Source organism: Candida margitis, assembly GCF_024628925.1.
Source record: "Candida margitis strain CBS 14175 chromosome Unknown scaffold8, whole genome shotgun sequence".
Classification (NCBI taxonomy): Eukaryota; Fungi; Ascomycota; class Pichiomycetes; order Serinales; family Debaryomycetaceae; genus Lodderomyces; species Lodderomyces margitis.
Window position 1 is genome coordinate 197,380 of NW_026261749.1, and position 16,778 is coordinate 214,157.

At 39.0% G+C, this 16,778-nt stretch overlaps 8 protein-coding genes across 8 annotated transcripts; 3 read left to right on the forward strand and 5 right to left on the reverse strand. All coding sequences in view use genetic code 12, as the record gives it.

The window, feature by feature from the left end:
- Positions 1 to 24: 24 nt before the first annotated feature.
- On the reverse strand, positions 25 to 1,860 carry CANMA_000794 (uncharacterized protein; the record flags this gene model as incomplete). The annotated part of the gene is made up of 1 exon (XM_051818184.1): positions 25 to 1,860. One exon carries the CDS (start codon positions 1,858 to 1,860, stop codon positions 25 to 27), a length of 1,836 nt encoding a protein of 611 aa, XP_051673609.1.
- Positions 1,861 to 2,701: 841 nt separating this feature from the next.
- Positions 2,702 to 3,049, forward strand: CANMA_000795 (uncharacterized protein; the record flags this gene model as incomplete). Its single annotated transcript, XM_051818185.1, has 2 exons — positions 2,702 to 2,707; positions 2,795 to 3,049. The coding sequence occupies 2 exons, from the start codon at positions 2,702 to 2,704 to the stop codon at positions 3,047 to 3,049; spliced, it is 261 nt and encodes an 86-aa protein (XP_051673610.1).
- Positions 3,050 to 3,279: 230 nt separating this feature from the next.
- Positions 3,280 to 6,141, reverse strand: PFK2 (6-phosphofructokinase subunit beta; the record flags this gene model as incomplete). The annotated part of the gene is made up of 1 exon (XM_051818186.1): positions 3,280 to 6,141. The coding sequence occupies one exon, from the start codon at positions 6,139 to 6,141 to the stop codon at positions 3,280 to 3,282; it is 2,862 nt and encodes a 953-aa protein (XP_051673611.1).
- A 1,123-nt stretch (positions 6,142 to 7,264) lies between these two features.
- On the forward strand, positions 7,265 to 8,443 carry TOM40 (Tom40p; the record flags this gene model as incomplete). Its single annotated transcript, XM_051818187.1, has 1 exon — positions 7,265 to 8,443. The coding sequence occupies one exon, from the start codon at positions 7,265 to 7,267 to the stop codon at positions 8,441 to 8,443; it is 1,179 nt and encodes a 392-aa protein (XP_051673612.1).
- A 379-nt stretch (positions 8,444 to 8,822) lies between these two features.
- Positions 8,823 to 11,459, reverse strand: CANMA_000798 (uncharacterized protein; the record flags this gene model as incomplete). Its single annotated transcript, XM_051818188.1, has 1 exon — positions 8,823 to 11,459. One exon carries the CDS (start codon positions 11,457 to 11,459, stop codon positions 8,823 to 8,825), a length of 2,637 nt encoding a protein of 878 aa, XP_051673613.1.
- Positions 11,460 to 12,074: 615 nt separating this feature from the next.
- CANMA_000799 (putative rhomboid protease) lies at positions 12,075 to 12,938 on the reverse strand (the record flags this gene model as incomplete). The annotated part of the gene is made up of 1 exon (XM_051818189.1): positions 12,075 to 12,938. One exon carries the CDS (start codon positions 12,936 to 12,938, stop codon positions 12,075 to 12,077), a length of 864 nt encoding a protein of 287 aa, XP_051673614.1.
- Positions 12,939 to 13,233: 295 nt separating this feature from the next.
- Positions 13,234 to 13,953, reverse strand: MED9 (Med9p; the record flags this gene model as incomplete). The annotated part of the gene is made up of 1 exon (XM_051818192.1): positions 13,234 to 13,953. One exon carries the CDS (start codon positions 13,951 to 13,953, stop codon positions 13,234 to 13,236), a length of 720 nt encoding a protein of 239 aa, XP_051673615.1.
- Positions 13,954 to 14,698: 745 nt separating this feature from the next.
- Positions 14,699 to 16,651, forward strand: CANMA_000801 (uncharacterized protein; the record flags this gene model as incomplete). Its single annotated transcript, XM_051818193.1, has 1 exon — positions 14,699 to 16,651. One exon carries the CDS (start codon positions 14,699 to 14,701, stop codon positions 16,649 to 16,651), a length of 1,953 nt encoding a protein of 650 aa, XP_051673616.1.
- Between the last annotated feature and the right edge of the window lie 127 nt (positions 16,652 to 16,778).

Genomic DNA, 16,778 nt, shown 5'->3' on the forward strand with positions numbered 1-16,778 from the left:
TAGTAGTAGTAGTCTATTTCTGGTTTAAATATTCCTAAAATTACAACATTTCAAATCACAATATGTTAAAACCATGGTAAACACATCAATCAAAATGAATTTAAACACTTTGGTGGTGATAAAATCAATCAACTTAGCTAGTTTGGAAGTATCTTTATTATTATTATTATTGTTATTAGAATTGAATAAAATTTGCAAAATCCGTCTGCTTTCTCTCATCAACTGAGTAACCGCATTGTAATACTCGTGTTTATCCTTGTTATTTTCAAGTTTTTCCTCCTTGGTCAAGGCAAGATTATCAAAAGGCAGTGGTGGATACAGCTCCGTTGGCATTAATGTCCTTGATGAATCGAATGATGATACGTCACCATTAACACTGTTGCTGCCACTGCCACCGCCGCCATTGTTATTGCCATTGGTTCCAAAAAGGTGCTTGACATTAGTGGTGACCAGGCTTCTTCGACGTGACCCTCCAGAAGATGAACCAGCTCCTCCTGAAGCCGCCGTTGTTATACTGCTTCTGTTACTGGGGTAACTTTGATGCGAAGAATTGGTATTGACTGAAGATGCCAGCTCCCGATGTTTCTTCATTCGGTTGTATAACCTCAGTTTGGATAATAAATTGTTGACTGACATTGAATTGTGGGAAGATGTTGGCGTGCCATTGGGATCTTCAAACAAGTGACTCTTTGGAGTGGGGCTTCCGTCGTGGCGGAACTGCTGCAGCTGCTGTTGCTGTTGTTGTTGGAAGTAGTGCGATGGCGGTGATGACGAAGTCGGCGTTGAATATGATGCAGGCGTAGACGTTGATGATGACGATGATGTTGAAAATTGTCTAAAATGTGGTTGTGGTGGTGTAGTTGGGGTCAGCAAATGAGATCGACGATGGTTGCCATCACGCAAATCAGGTGACGACGACGACACATTCAGGCCGTCTTTGTTATTATTATGGCCACCACTACCACTACCAGTTAAAAATGATGAAAATCGTTTCTTTGACAGCATACTGCTGGCGCTGATACGCTTATTCTGGTGTGATTGCGAATCATTCGATTGGTTGGAATGACTTCGATAAAATGGTTTTTCCAAAGATCCAAAATCAAAATCAGGATTAGAAGTAAAACTACCCATTCTATCTCGCCTGATTTCCAACTCTTCATCAAAATGTTCTTGTAATGTCCCATTTCCATTCCCATTGCCATTTCTGTTTCCATCCTCACTGACTAGATGGGATGAATTTCTGACAGGTATTTCGTAAAAATTATAAGCTTTAAGCAATTTACCATAATAGTTCAAAGTCACTTCCAGTGAAGACTGGTTTTCCACATCTTTCAACTCTGCTTCAATCATGCCATTAATTTCTCTCAACATTGTGTTTTTCACCTTGACATCATTAATACATATTTCATCTCTTAGCCAAATATCAAATGGAATAGTCAAATGGGGTCCAATTGAAGTAAACAATGCATCTTTAACCCCCTCGCCACCGGCTTGGGGAAAGGGCAATTGTGGTTTCAAATTGAAATCTTGTTGTAATGTTTTGTAAAATTGTCCATCTTTGGACTTTTGTAGTATAGTTTCTGAGTCTTTTAAATTGAAAACCTGATCAAAAAACTGGCATATCGAGGTCATTTTGCCTGAATGTGGTACAGATCTTGATCCTAGTGATAGGCTTTGAAATTGACCCGTTACATAATCAGACGATGATGTTCTGGAGTATCTTGTTGGCGGAGGTGTTGAGGTGGACTTGTCCGTTATGTTGTTGTTGTTCACACGATTAAGATGAGGTGATCTCATAGAAAACAGTCCCGTCTTGATACTTGGTGAATATTGGTGTTGTTGTTGATCCACTGTAGACATTGTGGGGATATAAACTTCTCTTGTTCAGCTTTCAAAGTTGAAATATTTCAAGCGTGAGGGTGTGTTTGTCTCTTGCGTTGCAGTATGGTAATTCTGAAGAAGTATATATCTATGCTTAGATTACTCTAATGTTGATGTTAGACTTTTGGTAGTTTGAAATGTAAATTAATACCTGTGTGGATGTGTTGATATTGTTTCTCTTTGTTTTAAATTTGTGGTTTCATTTTATAAAATTTTATATTTTTATTTTTTTTCGTGTCTTCTTCTGTGTCGTCAAACTAAAACTAATGACACGACACATTTTTACTACTCGAAACCACCCTTGCAATTAAGACGTTTTATATTAGTATTAACAGAAGAAAGGAGTGGGGTGCTATATATTATTAAAGTACTAAGCATCAATTTTTGTGGATTTAACTGCATCTCCAGCAGAAAGAGAAAAGAGGATATCAAACCTCCATCTTCTCTTTCCTGCATTCGTGATATCCTTCCAATTTCAATTTTTTTTGCAAACTGTTTGCACCCAAATTGAGGAAAGTTCAAGGGCAATTTACACCAAAATTACTGAGTACTCAATTGGCTTAACTTTTGGTTAGAATGGAGTTTTTTAAAGCTATTTGGAGGAGAAGTTTCCTCTAGGTTGAATACGGCTGTACCCTAACCAAGCCGTGCCCATTCCACCACCTTAAAATCGACAGTTTACACTATCTTGTCTTATCTCGCACCACCACTAATAAACAAACAAACAGATTCAGGCTACATCATGTCGTGTGTCATTAATCGACAAATCATTTAATGATATCGTAGATATCAGCCAAGATAAAGGAAGAATTTTGTCAACATGTTTGTTTTGTTTACCACTCACTACTTTATTCACTGCTTTGCTTATCCTAGTCAATCGATTCAGAATTACGAAACAATATGTAGATGAAAGGTACCAGTACTATACCTTGAGGCTTATCGGCGTGAACCGAAACTGATAAAGAGAAGAAGAAGAGCTAATTTTGGTAATGGTGATGATGACGAAGCTGGGAAACAAGACCATTTGAAATTCTGGAGGACTAGACAACAAGTGACAACATCCCATAGGATCGAAAAGGCTAGTGAAGGAATCGAAGCTCTTGTTGAAAACAACACTTCTGTGGCCAGTATCAGTCCGTCTGCCCATGCCCCGGTTGTACCATTTTAAGCAGGCAGCTGAGTAGAGCTTTGGATTATCCCTCTTGGTCCTTATTGCCATGTTTGGCATTCAATTCGAATGTTTGCTCTTATACAAGGTCTGGCCATAACTGAGAGGTGAATGTATCTGCAACTAGTAAGGACGTGCTTTTATTTTCCTTTTTTTTAGAAATCGTATTTAAAAATATACTATACAAACAAGGCAAACCCCCTTCTCTCTATCTCTTTCATACATTGCTTTCACTCCTCATCTTTGTGGTATCTCGTTCTACCAACTAAATCATCCGCAATCTCCCTCGTCCTCGTCCAAAACACCTTCTTGGGCATTCTTCTCCCCAACTCAGTTTCAAAATCATATAATCTTCGAATCGAAGTGAATTTCAAATGCGACGATTTAATTCCCAACACAACAGCAGTAGACTGAATAGCAGCGTCATCCAGAGAGAAATCCAACTCATACCTCGTCGTTTGCATCAATTCAGCATGTTCTTCAATAAATTGCACTGCTTTAATGGCGAATCTATCGGCTCTTGATCGGTCTATGGGTGATGGTATTCCACCTTGTTGTACATGTCCAGGAATGGCAGTTTTCGTGTCAAATTCTCCATAACTTTCAGCTCTTATTATATCAGCCAATACTTGGGGAGTCAAGGTCTTAGATGCATTGGATGACTTGATGATTAATTTACCGGCTTTTGTCAAGTTCCGTTCAACGGCAAATGCTTCTCGAAGTGAATTGATATCCATTTCTAATTGTTCCAATTGGATACCTTCTTCAGGCACATACGAGACTTGAGCACCACTAACTAATGACGCATAGGTGGCAATATATCCTGAATTACCTCCTTGCACTTCAATAACAAAGGCCCTTCCTCTTGTTGCTGATGCAGATTGTTTGATAATATCACAGTAATCCATAATTGCATTCAAGCAAGTATCGGATCCCAAGGAATATTCAGTTCCTGGTACATTATTGGATATAGTTGCTGGAATTAAAACCATGGGGATCCTAAATGCAGGATACATTGATCTTGCTTGTTCCAATTGGTTTAAAGAAATAAACGCTTCAAATCCACCAACTATAATCAATCCATCAAATTGGTACTTTTCAAAATAATGCGCAATCATTCCAATATCAGTCTCACTAGGTAATTGCCTATTGGTTCCAATTAATGATCCACCGACACTATTCCATCCTTCAATGTCCAACCATTCAATTGACTTTACCGACTCATGTCTCGATAACCCAGCGAATCCATTATGTATAGCATATGGGGTATGGCCCTTTGACATACAATAGGTTGCCATTGCATAAACTGCCGAATTCATACCACCAGCTGGAGCACCAATATTTATAATGGCAATTTTCTTGCGTTTTTCAACCGGCAATGAAGGTCCCATGTGATTAGCAGTATTCATGGCAATGAAATTGTATAAATGTTCCTTAAATTCAGAATCTCTAAATGACATTGCTTTCTCAAAGTTCTTGTCTTCAATGGCTGCTGCTACCGATTTAGTAATCTTGACGGCTTCAACTAGCGGTTTACGAACAACTTGATTCTCATCAATAGCAATCAATGGTGACGGAGTTTGTGGCTCCAATTCCAATACTGCTTTAACTGCCTCAACCCCCTGTAATGTGGCCAAAATACGATCAAATGCCACGGCGAGTCCACCTCGTTGCACATGTCCCAAAGTGGTGATTCTCGTATCTAGACCTAATCGTTCAACAAGTACATCTTTGACTTCTTTTGAACTAATGGGTTTCAAATCAGAAGTGATAGCACCTTCGGCAACGATAACAATAGTTTTTCTTTTACCGGCTTTTCTATGCTGAGATACAATTTGTGTCATTTGATCAGTCCAATCACGACTAGAGGATGGCTTTTCTGGAATCAAAATATAATCAGCACTAGTGGCAATACCCGCCATCAATGCTAACCAACCACAATGTCTACCCATGACTTCAACGACAAACGCACGACTATGCGAATTGGCAGTAGCATCGATATAATCAATAGCACGGCAGATTCTATCCAAGGCTGAATACCCACCAATTGTTGAGTCAGTAGTGGCCATATCATTATCAATTGACCCCACTAATCCACAAATATAGAGATGTTTATGTCTCTCATATTGCTCCTCTGTGATATCACCATTCTCCTTCAATTCCAAAATCAACGAGGGCCATTCACTTCTAAATAAATCTGCTCCAGTTAAAGATCCATCTCCACCACAAACAATTAATCCATCGATACCCGCTTCAATTATATGTTTACAAGCAGTCAACCTACCCCAACGCTCTTTAAACTCCATGCATCTAGCAGTACCAATATTAGTACCACCTTCACTTAAGAACCCCCTAACATCTTGCCACTTCATTTGCTTGATATAACGCGGTCCACCTCTGACCAAACCTTCATAACCCTCCATAATGGCAAATGCCTTGCACCCACGATATATAGCTGCTCTCACAACTGCACGAACACAAGCATTCATCCCTGGAGCATCACCACCCGAAGTCATTACGGCAATATTTCTTCTGCGTTTGAAATTACCCAAAAGTTCATCATCATTTTTGATCGAGGTTGAGGTTGATGGGTTGTTTGTTTGCATAGCAGTGCTAGCAACAACTGGCCTGGTCTTTTGAACTGGCGGTACAACAGTTAACGGATCATTACAAGCCGTGAATCCAATTATATAGCCCAAGGGGTCAACAATGTAAACTTCATTAGGATACAATTCATTAGGAGTGATTTGCAATACCAAATTTGAACTAGACAAGACTTCAATCAAGTCGACTAAGTTGTCCACTTTCAACACCGAGGTGTTATCCAAAGTCCGCCAATCAACAACATTCAATTTCGATTCAATGTCTGATCTTCTTGATTTAACTTCAGATTCAGATAATCCTTGACTTGGATCCAATTTGATTTCAATAATGGCTTTATTTCCGTCATTGGAAAGGAATGTGGTGTCTTGAATTTGTGAATGTTCAGTTAATCCTAGTGTGTTGGTATAGAAGGTGATGGCATTATCCAACAATTGTTGTGATCCTGCCACCAAATAAATGGTTGATGTTCCATTAACAATTGACGTCATCCCTTTTAATAGTGCTATAGTAGAGGGATACGTATATTATCAAGTGATTCTGTTCCAATTGAGTAAAGTGTGTTAGTTTGTAGTAGATAATAACAACTGTTATAGTTGATGTTGTTATGTGTAAGTAATTGGGAAGTATCCAATGGGTGGTAGTACTTTATAAAGATATATATATATATATACTTGCAGTACTATTGCTAATTAAAATGATTGTGTCGGAGCTTAGGATGATGTTTTTTTTTTATTTTTCGGTTGAATGAATTGCGAAAAGGACATTATTATTTTGTAACACTTAATATTGTACTGAGATGATAGAGAGGAAAAGAAGAAGAATAAGACGAAGAAGAGGAAGTGTATTCCGAAGTTACGTATACAAAATCTTTAAATCATTCCACTCTTCCCAGTTTGGTATCGCTGTCTTGCTTTACTTTAATTTTCTTTCTACTTATTAATTATTACCACCACCACCACCATCTATCACCAAAGAAATTAGTGAAATACCCCTCGCACCAACCCACTACTGTCTCTCTTTCACATGTGACGTCAATGAAATAAATACTGCATATAACAAAGGTTGTATCTTTGTTTCTTCGGTGATTAGAAGAGGAACCCTCAAGTTATTGACACTTGGACTCGTTGGCTCTGTTTTCACAAGTTAACAGAAACACAGAAACCATTCTTTGCTGGCCATACTCTGCTTCTTCACCTTCGAAGTTGAAGATCTTTCGCTCAAAGAACTATCAAATTTTCCGACGTAGTGCACTTCAACTATACAAACAAGCTTCTTAGCACTACAAGAGAATCAATCAAAACAAGTTCATTAAGCTTGAACCCGCCCTACCTTGAAAAAATAACCTCAGAACAGTAACATAGATACTCTCTTTGTCTCCAATACCCCAAACTATACAAAATAACTAATCAACTGGTAGCACTATTGATATACAAGTCGTGTACAGTGCACCAAAAAAGAGTTTTCCCGCAAATTAAAAATTTTCAACGCATTCATTAAAAGATCAAAATCTCAAATAAAGTTCTACATACTGAAGCAAAGGGAAAAGAAAGTAAAAAAAAAAGCCTTCTGAGCAGAACACACAACAAGCAACACAAGACAACACAACAAGCCATGTCTGCTCAACAACAACAACAGCCTACACCTGCTCCAATCACTGACATTTCCAAATTGGCCATTCCTACATTACCAAATGTTACACCACCACCACCAAAACAAAATTCATTTTGGTCATCAAACCCAGTATTTTCATATTTAAACGATGTACACAACGCTATAAGCGAACACCGTGCCAACTTGGGCTTAACCAACCCAGGAACCATTGAAAATTTAAATAAAGAAGTGTCAAGAGATGTATTTTTGAACCAATATTTTTTCACTGGATTAAGAGCTGATTTAAACAAGGCCTTTTCCATAGCTCCTGCTTTCCAAACTTCTCATACTTTGAGTTTAGGTTCGCAAGTGTTGCCTGCATACGCCTTCAGTGCCTTGTTTGCTGCCGATGATTATTTCTTGCAAGGTAACATTGATAATGAATACAATTTCAGTGGAAGAATCAATTATGGATGGGACAAAGCCAACATTTCCAAAATCACATTACAGTTGGCCCAATCGCAACCTTCAATGGTGCAATTGGAACAAGATTACCAAGCTAATGATTTCTCCATCAATTTGAAAGCATTAAATCCAAACTTTTTATACGGTGGGTTTTCTGGTGTTGCCGTGGGTTCCTTGTTGCAAAGTATAACTCCTAAATTTGCCCTTGGTTTAGAAGCAATGTATTCAAAACAGCCATTGGCTCCACCAGACACCGCAGTTTCATACGTTGCTCGTTACAACAATGCTGGTAAATGGATCGCCTCGGCCCAATTCCAAGGCCAAGGTGCTTTTGTCGCTTCATTTTGGAGAAAAGTTAGTGATAAAGTTGAAGCTGGTTTGGAAACTCAAGTTGCCGCCACTATGAAGCAAGTTGCTGATCCATTAATGGGAATTGGATTCGAACCAGTCATTGAGGGAACTACCACCATTGGTGCTAAGTATGAATACAGAACTGCCATGTTTAGAGGACAATTGGATTCCAAGGGAAAAGTTAGTGCATTTTTGGAAAAGAGAATCTTGCCTACTGTCAGTGTATTGTTTAGCGGTGAAATTGATCAATTAAAAAACACATCAAGATTAGGATTGGGTTTGCAATTTGAAGCTGCGGGTAATGAACAATTGTTGTTGATGCAACAAGGGTTAGTCGATGCTAATGGAAACCCAATTCCTGGTGCTCCAGCTCCTGCATTGTAACTGGGTGGTTCATAGAAGGATAATGGAGAATCAGAAGACAATAAAGGACTAAATGAGATGATATTTCAAAGATCGAGGAGGGGAGAGATGCTACTAACAAGGGGTAGTTTAATGTGATGATGGTGATTGTGATGGTGTCTTTGTTCTATACATATAGAGAGAGAACAAAGGCCTGTCATTTAAACAGTCACACACGAAAACGCTTTCTTTCTTTCTTTCTCCTAGAGCTGTTTTGTATATATAAATAATAATATATTCTCACTATTTCACGATGAATGTAGAGTGAGAGGGAGAGATAAAGATTAACATATATCGTTCAACCCGTATAGATAGTTTTTTTCGTTTTCTTTTTCTGGATGGAAGCGAATCAGTCAAATCATCACCACCCAAATAACCGTGAAGTGAAACTGGTACTCTTGGGCAACGTACTCGCATTAGCGTTTGCATTTGCATTTAAATTTGCATTACTCCTCTTTGGTTCATCTTTAGAACTAAGCAACTGATAAATCTCATTTGAATTGAGCTTGACATTGACATTTGCATTGGCATTTGCATTGGCATTTCTATTCGAATTAGAATTATTGTTGCGTATACTGCCACTAACCGACCCATTTATAGATTGATTGGCATTTGAGCCAAAATAAGTACTTTGTCTTCGTCTACTTATATCTGATTGTCGATTGGTTGTCGGTAATCGTGACATTGATTTTGTGGTTGACCTTGCATCTAGATTGTTATTATCAAAATGACCATTTCTAACCAGTTGCAGGTACAGCTGTAAATGAAGTTGCGGTTGCAGTTGCTGGTGCAGTGCCAGTGACATGTTATGTGAGGGTGGTAGTGGTTGGTTCTGGTTCTGGTACTGGTACTGACTGTAGTATGAAGCACGACGCAGCTGTCCAATCACTGACCGATATATGTTTCCCAAATTATACCCATTTGAGGCTGAACTGCTTATGCTATAGTTAGACCGTGACTTGGGTAATCTCGATGATGATACATTCGACGACCCACGTATGGGTGTTTTCTGATAGGTACTTGCATCTAAATTGGGTTCCATCCAGCCACTTTCATTCGTGTACAAATCACTGCGTGATGATCTCCTGCTTCTTGCTGAATGAAGACCACGGTCATGCAAACTACTAGTGTACGCTGTTGCTCTTCCTTCTCCTCCATTTCGCGTTGCATCGCCATGGATGCTGCTTCCGTTAGGTAGTACCCCTCTACGATCAGTGAACGCACGTGCATCTTCATAAACTTCGGCAGCAGCATCAGCATCATCTTCATCTTCTTCTTCTTCATCACGATCAATATTGCCGTGGAAGTATTTCCCTCTTGAATAAGTGGGCACGGGATTATGATGCGATGTGACTGATTGAAGCCTCGAGACTGGTCGCGAATACACTGAGGGATTTCTTACTGTCCGGGCTATATTCTGCTCGAATTCATCCAATAATGAATCCATTGACCCTTCCGATTGCTCATCAACAGTTTTAATATGTGATGGTGTATGAGCAGCAGTGTTATTTTGATGATATGCTGTATTACCACCAGGTTTTTCATGATTGTGCAGCAAGTGTGTGTCGTCATAACTGCTATTTGTTCGATATGGGTTTGAATGAAACGAACGTCTTGGTTTAAGTTGTTGATTTGGTTGTGAATTGGTGTTGTTGTTCCAATCAAGACACGCAACATTGGTTGACAACGACTGTTGTGAGGATTTTTTTAAAAGAGATGTGGCGTGGTGTCTTGTCGCTTTAGGTGAGAGCTCAAACTGTTGTATTGGCGAATGCGTTGGTGAAATTGGTGCTGATGGTGGTGATTCCGGTATTTCCGTATCGATAATCGTGGGGAAAATCTTGTTTTGGGGACTTGGACTTTTCATTAACTCACGTGGTTTTGCATCTATGCTGTTGGCCAAACCTGATTCATCGTTAGTGTTGCCCCCATTTTCTTGCTCTGTTACTTCGGCGTTGGGAGAATGATCAGATACAGTCAGATCACTAACATGAATGTAGTTTACATTTCTTTCTAAAGTACCTTCAAGTATAGCCAATACATTGTTTTCCTCCGTATCAATAGTGATTCTCCAATACCGTTCTGGATTCAACATTGGCATAAGAAATTGATTGAAACTTATTCTGAAAATTTTAATCTTGGGAAGTAATGGATAAATAAACAGTTTGCCACCACATGACAAACAAGTGACACTGCCATTAAGTAATTGGAAAATTTCAAATTCTCCATGGGCCAATAAGGACCCCGATTTGTCATTCTTGTGTGGTAATTCAACTATATTCAGCAATTTGTACTTGAACAATGTTACTTTATCTTCCATCATTATACTCACTGGTTGTTGTAAATCTTCATGGTGTGGCTCAGCAGAAGGACAGACATTTGTTTCATCTTTTGGTTTCAAGTGGTCTCGAAGGTCAACTCTTTTGTTGTTTTGTATCTGTTCATTTTGTTTTTGGCGAGTTAATACTTCTTTTCTTGGCGACTTGTACACTTGTGGGCTCTTGGGTATCCCTTGAAACAGTATCTGAGAGGGCAATACTGGTGTCTCAACTGCAACTGCTTGTTTTGATGATTGCACTTTACTGGCTTGCTTATCTGGTGATGTTTTGTATGAGCTGTTCTTGACATTACGGGTCTCCTCGTTATTGGCTCCATGATCAAGTAACTCCTTCCCTTTCAGTAGCCTTTGGTCCTGCTTGGCGGTTTCATTTAGTGAAGGATTATGCAAAGCTGCTTCAGCTTTTGTTGTCGTTGTTGTGGCTTTACTATCTGATGGTTTTGATTGTGGGGTGTGAATAGTGGTTCTGGAAAATAAATGAGTCCTATTTTTAAATTTACCCTTCTTCTTCCTCTTCTTTCCTTGATCAGGATTGGATTGATTAGGCAGTAGTTTCAGCTGTTGCTGCAGGCTATTCTTATCCTTATCTACAGCCTTCCCCTTCGTATCGTGTTTATGGCCATCATTGTTTATTTCTCCATTTGTAAAACTAGATAGCATAATTGGTGGGGTTGTTTTTTTTTGTCCTTTACCAAAAGGTGGTGGGGTAAGGTGTAGATCTACCTGATATATATATATATATGTGTGTGTGTGGTGGGTTAATAATGAATTGTAATAACTAGTAATGGCCTATGGATGTTATAACTGACCATATATATATATATGTATACATAAATAAACAACAAAGTATGAAAAACTTGAAAGAGGGTTTTTTGTTGTTTTGGGTATTTTATTTTTTTTTATTGTTTTATTGTTTTATTGTTCTCTCTCTTGTCTCTCTTGTCTCTCTTGTCTCTGTCGGCTATTGCGCATGTTTTATTTTATTTTCACACTCCTCTCTCTGACTCCGTTTCTACATATATATATATATTGTAACCAATTTATACAGACTCTATATTACCTTTGTAGCATCCAAGATAGATCTATAGCTTGCTCAATTTACTTACCCGCCTTTGATAAATGTAGAGGGAGAGAGAAAATCCTACTGCACCTGGCCCAGCAAAATGCTTTTGGTGAGAGTAAAGCGTTCGATAATTAAATGAAGTAAGCTTTGAGTTGATGGAGATTCCACTTATACAGGGGTACTTCCTCTACATGCCATTGTGATTACCTAGATTAAGCTTCACCTAGTACACGTGACTCCCTTGTATATGATTCAGTACGTGTAGGTTGTGGCTGAACAACAGATGTTGTAGCAGATGGAGCTGCTTCTGCATCTTCCTCAACGAATAATGGCGCATATTGCACACCTCGGACATTCACAGCATCTTCTTCTTTGTGGTAGGAAACTAGTTGTCCTATCAAGGAAATTCCTGGTGCCACTACGTTTTCAATCTTTAGAATGACACTCGAAGGAGGGTACAATTTGTTGATGTACCCCTTAGCTAAAAGAAACCCCGTGGAAATACCGGCCAAATGACCAGGCAACGAACTAGCAGGAAACACGATCAAGCATACCACTGCTGCTATAAACGGAGCTGCTAGTGTATAAATCTTGATCTCACGCGATCCAATATTAAAAGTCTCCAACACTGGCTTATGTTGATGCTCCTTATATGCCATGTAGGCAATAAATGAAAATGCCACTCCTGACAACCCGACGACACCAGTATCGGGGTAGAAAATTAACCCAACAAGACAGTATTGCAAAGCAGCTATAACAGTTAAAAGATTCAAAGTTATTCCTGTATAAACAGTACCATGACGTTTTTCAAACATGGCTAATGGAGTGAAAATGGTGCAAATATTCAAGAACCAATGCAAGTATCCCACATGAACAAGGGAGTATAGTGATATTGCATTCAAATTGAACTCCAATGGAGATCGTGGGTAAAGTATCAAACTGGAAAATTCAAATCCCAATGCACTTTTGAAAAAACATAGGATTAGGGTGAATATGGGCAACCCGGCAGTTAATGCGGGTGTTTGTTTAAGTGTTTCCAATGATAATGGAAAGTTTTGTATTGGAGACAGTTCCATTGAGTGAAGTTTTGCCTCTCTGTTATATGTCGTGCTGTTGGTTGAGGAGGATAACTAAAATGGGTCTTTTCTTTCTTTCTTTCTTTCTTTCTTTCTTTCTTTCTTTCTTTCTTTCTTTCTTTCTTTCATTTTTTTTTGAATTGTATTTTTGACAATTCAATTCAATTTGGTGACAACAAATTTCAAGAAAACGCGTCGTAGATTTGCACAAGACATTTAAAAGAGAAGAGAAGAGAATTAGAATTAGAATTGGCAATAATAGACCTTAATCATTAAACCTCAAGTATACATATTCTCATACAAAATCATTCCTTACTTTATCTCTAAACAGACTCAATAAGTTTTGTTTCTTTAGATTATTCTCTTTTAGCCAGTTTATTTCACGCATCATAGTCTCTGGAGCAACATCAATGCCTTCAACTTCCAGAATGTACAGTCTCAAGTTATTTAACTTCGACCGTAGTGTCCCTATATGTTTATCAAAATCACGTGGTTGTATTTTACCATTTGACACGTCAAATAAAAGACTGTATATTTCTGGAAGTAGTTGAACTTGTTTGATTTTCTCAAGTGGGTCATCTTCACCGCGATCCTCATTTGCGTTTGTTTCATCGGCGTCAGTTTTGTCTAGTGATGAATTAGGTGCTGCTTTAAAGGCAGGTTCAAGGTCGGTGTTTAACTGCGATGTATTAGTCCCCTCAGCCGGTGTATCAATATCCATTTTGTCGGATTGGGCTGCTTGGTTTGTATCAATTGGTTTATCTGATTCATTTAACAGACCTGTTTTATCTTGATTACTTTGTTCCTCCTTTTGATTCGATGGAGTCAGTTGCTTCACCTGGGGCAGTACCAGTAGCAGCACCAGCAGCAGAATTGGATCGGGTAATTGCACTGTTGTTGACCCTTGCTCTGAGTCCCCTAGTGAGTCCAACTGACTAAACTGAGCCAATTCATCTTGATTTTCAAGAGAGAAATCGGATCCTATCGTTGCATCAATTCCAATAGGTGTGTCCATTATTGCTAGGAATCTGCGTTGCCAACTCCGTAAAAGTCCAGTTCTTCTTGCTCAGGTGACTCTCTGTCTAAAGGCAAACTAGGAAAAAAATAAAAGAGGAGTCGTGCATCTGAGAAGCAGAAAACTGCCACGGACTTAAAGATGTGTCTAAATACAACAAAATTTAAAGTCCGCAACTCTACTTAAACTCCAAGAATATCATTTATCCGTCACGTCTTTGCCCCAACTCCACGCGGTTCATCTACCACCCTGCTCCACTGTAAAATACACTTGAATTTGTTCATTTCAATAACCGTTACAATCACCTGACATTTTGGTACATTCTAACCTCTGTTTATATCAACTCTCTGGTGAACCCACCTTTTGCTCATAACCCTGGAATGTAAAGACGATTTGAAAAATTCACAGGATAGGGCGGTATATATGTATATATATATATACATATATATACATATAATTATACTTTGTTTATATGCAGTACTAAAATATATAAAGCGGATTAAAAATAAAAATTTAGCATATGCAGATTTGCCCCATTTTTTCCCCACCAACCAACCCAATCCCTTTTAAAATTGAGATAAAAAATCTTCAACCATTATATACTCCATTTAGAAACACCTTTCACCACAAGTACTTTCTTATCGTCACAACGGAGAAAGAGAAAGTGAAAGCGTAGCCTGAATCTCACAACTATTTCAACTGTTCCGAATTGAAGAAAGCTATTAAGAAATATACCCCACGGATAATGAGTAAATCAACAAAATCCAATCCAAAGACTAGCAATGCAAAACCTGCTTCTCAACCAGCTCCAAAGCCAGCTGTTGCTCAAGCAAACGGTGGTCAGCAACAAAATGGTACCAATGGTAAAGCAAAGTCAAATGGTATTCCAGCTCCACAATTGGAGCACGTTGAAGGCTTGAGCTCACCAGAATCACCAGCATCATCGCCCAAATCTAATGGTGGTGAACTGCCATCATTGGAACATAGAATCTCAATCAAGAGATCTAGTCAAGCTTCCACTTTGTCTGATATGGCATCTGGCAGAACCAACGAGTCGAGCCAAGCATCTACTCAAGCTACAAAGACCGGAGGAGCAGCCGAAGTAAAAGCTGCCTCCGATGGATTTGAATATAAATACACCGAGTTGTCGGAAATCCCTGCTGGTATTCAAAAGGTTACTGATGGATTCTTTACCGGTAAGACCCATTCACTTCAATTTCGTTTAAACCAATTGAGAAACCTTTATTTCGCAATTAAGGATAATCAACAAGAAATTTGTGACGCTTTGGAATTGGACTTTTCTAGAAACGCTTCCGAGACAAGAAACTATGAAATTGCCACCGGATTGAATGAATTGTTGTTTACCATGACCCAATTGCACAAGTGGGCCAAACCAGAGGCAGTTACTGATTTGCCAGTCAATTTATTAACCAACCCAGTCTATATTGAAAGAATCCCCTTGGGTGTTGTGTTGGTTATTTCTGCCTTCAACTACCCATTATTTGTCTCTATTTCACCCATTGTTGGTGCTATAGCTGCTGGTAACACTGTTGTTTTCAAACCATCGGAATTAACTCCTCGTTTTTCCAAATTGTTTGTCGATTTGTTGACCAAAGCTTTGGACCCCGACATCTTTTTCGCTGTCAATGGTGCTATCCCAGAAACCACCAAAGTCTTGGACCAGAAATTTGACAAGATTATCTACACCGGTAATGGTATGGTTGGAAGAATCATTGCAAAGAAGGCAGCAGAGAATTTAACCCCAGTTGTTCTTGAGTTGGGAGGTAAGTCGCCTGCTATTATCTTGGACGACACTAAGGACAAAGAGTTGGCTACAGTTGCACGCAGAATTGCTTGGGGTCGTTTCGCCAATGCGGGCCAAACGTGTATTGGTGTTGATTATGTCTTGGTTCCTCGATCCAAGCGTGCTCGCTTTATTGCTGAGCTCAAGAAGGTTATTGAAAATGAGCTTTACCCGGGTGTTAATAAATTCGACAAGAGTTTTACTCACATGATTCACGAGCGTGCTTTTGATAGAATGAACAATATCTTGAAAGAGACCAAGGGAACAATTGTTACAGGTGGAGATGCTGATGCAGAGACAAAGTATGTTGCACCAACAGTGATTGATAATGCTTCTTGGACGGATGCTTCAATGGAGGGAGAAATTTTTGGACCAATTTTACCAGTTCTCACATACACTGATATTGGTGACGCTTGTAAAGATATTATCAGAAACCACGACACTCCATTGGCTGCTTACATTTTCACCAGTGGATACACATCAGCCGAAAAGAACCCCCAGATTGCCACCATCAAGAAGTCGATTCGCTCTGGTGGTTTGATAGTCAATGATGTCTTGATGCACATTGCCTTGCACAATGCACCATTTGGAGGTGTTGGTGAGTCAGGATACGGTTCATACCATGGAAAGTATTCCTATAGAACGTTTACCCATGAAAGAACAACCATTGAACAACCATTAAACAACGATTGGATGTTGCAATCGAGATACCCACCATTCAATGCCCTGAAGGACAAATTAATGAAGTTGGCATTGTCTCCATATGGTGGTAGAGTTTGGTTTGGAGAACAAGGTAATGTTAGAGTAGATGGACCATCCACTTTCTTCAAGACATGGACTACTGCTGTTGGTTTGGTGAGCATGGTTGGTGAACTTGTCAGGGCAAAGATGTAGGTTTTGTCTAGTAACAGTGATTAATAATTGATATTGTTTATTGTATTGTGTGCTCATGTGTATTGAGATTAAAAGCCTGTAGATCAGGAAGCGGTGATCTTCAAGATCGTAAATTAGTGGATTACGA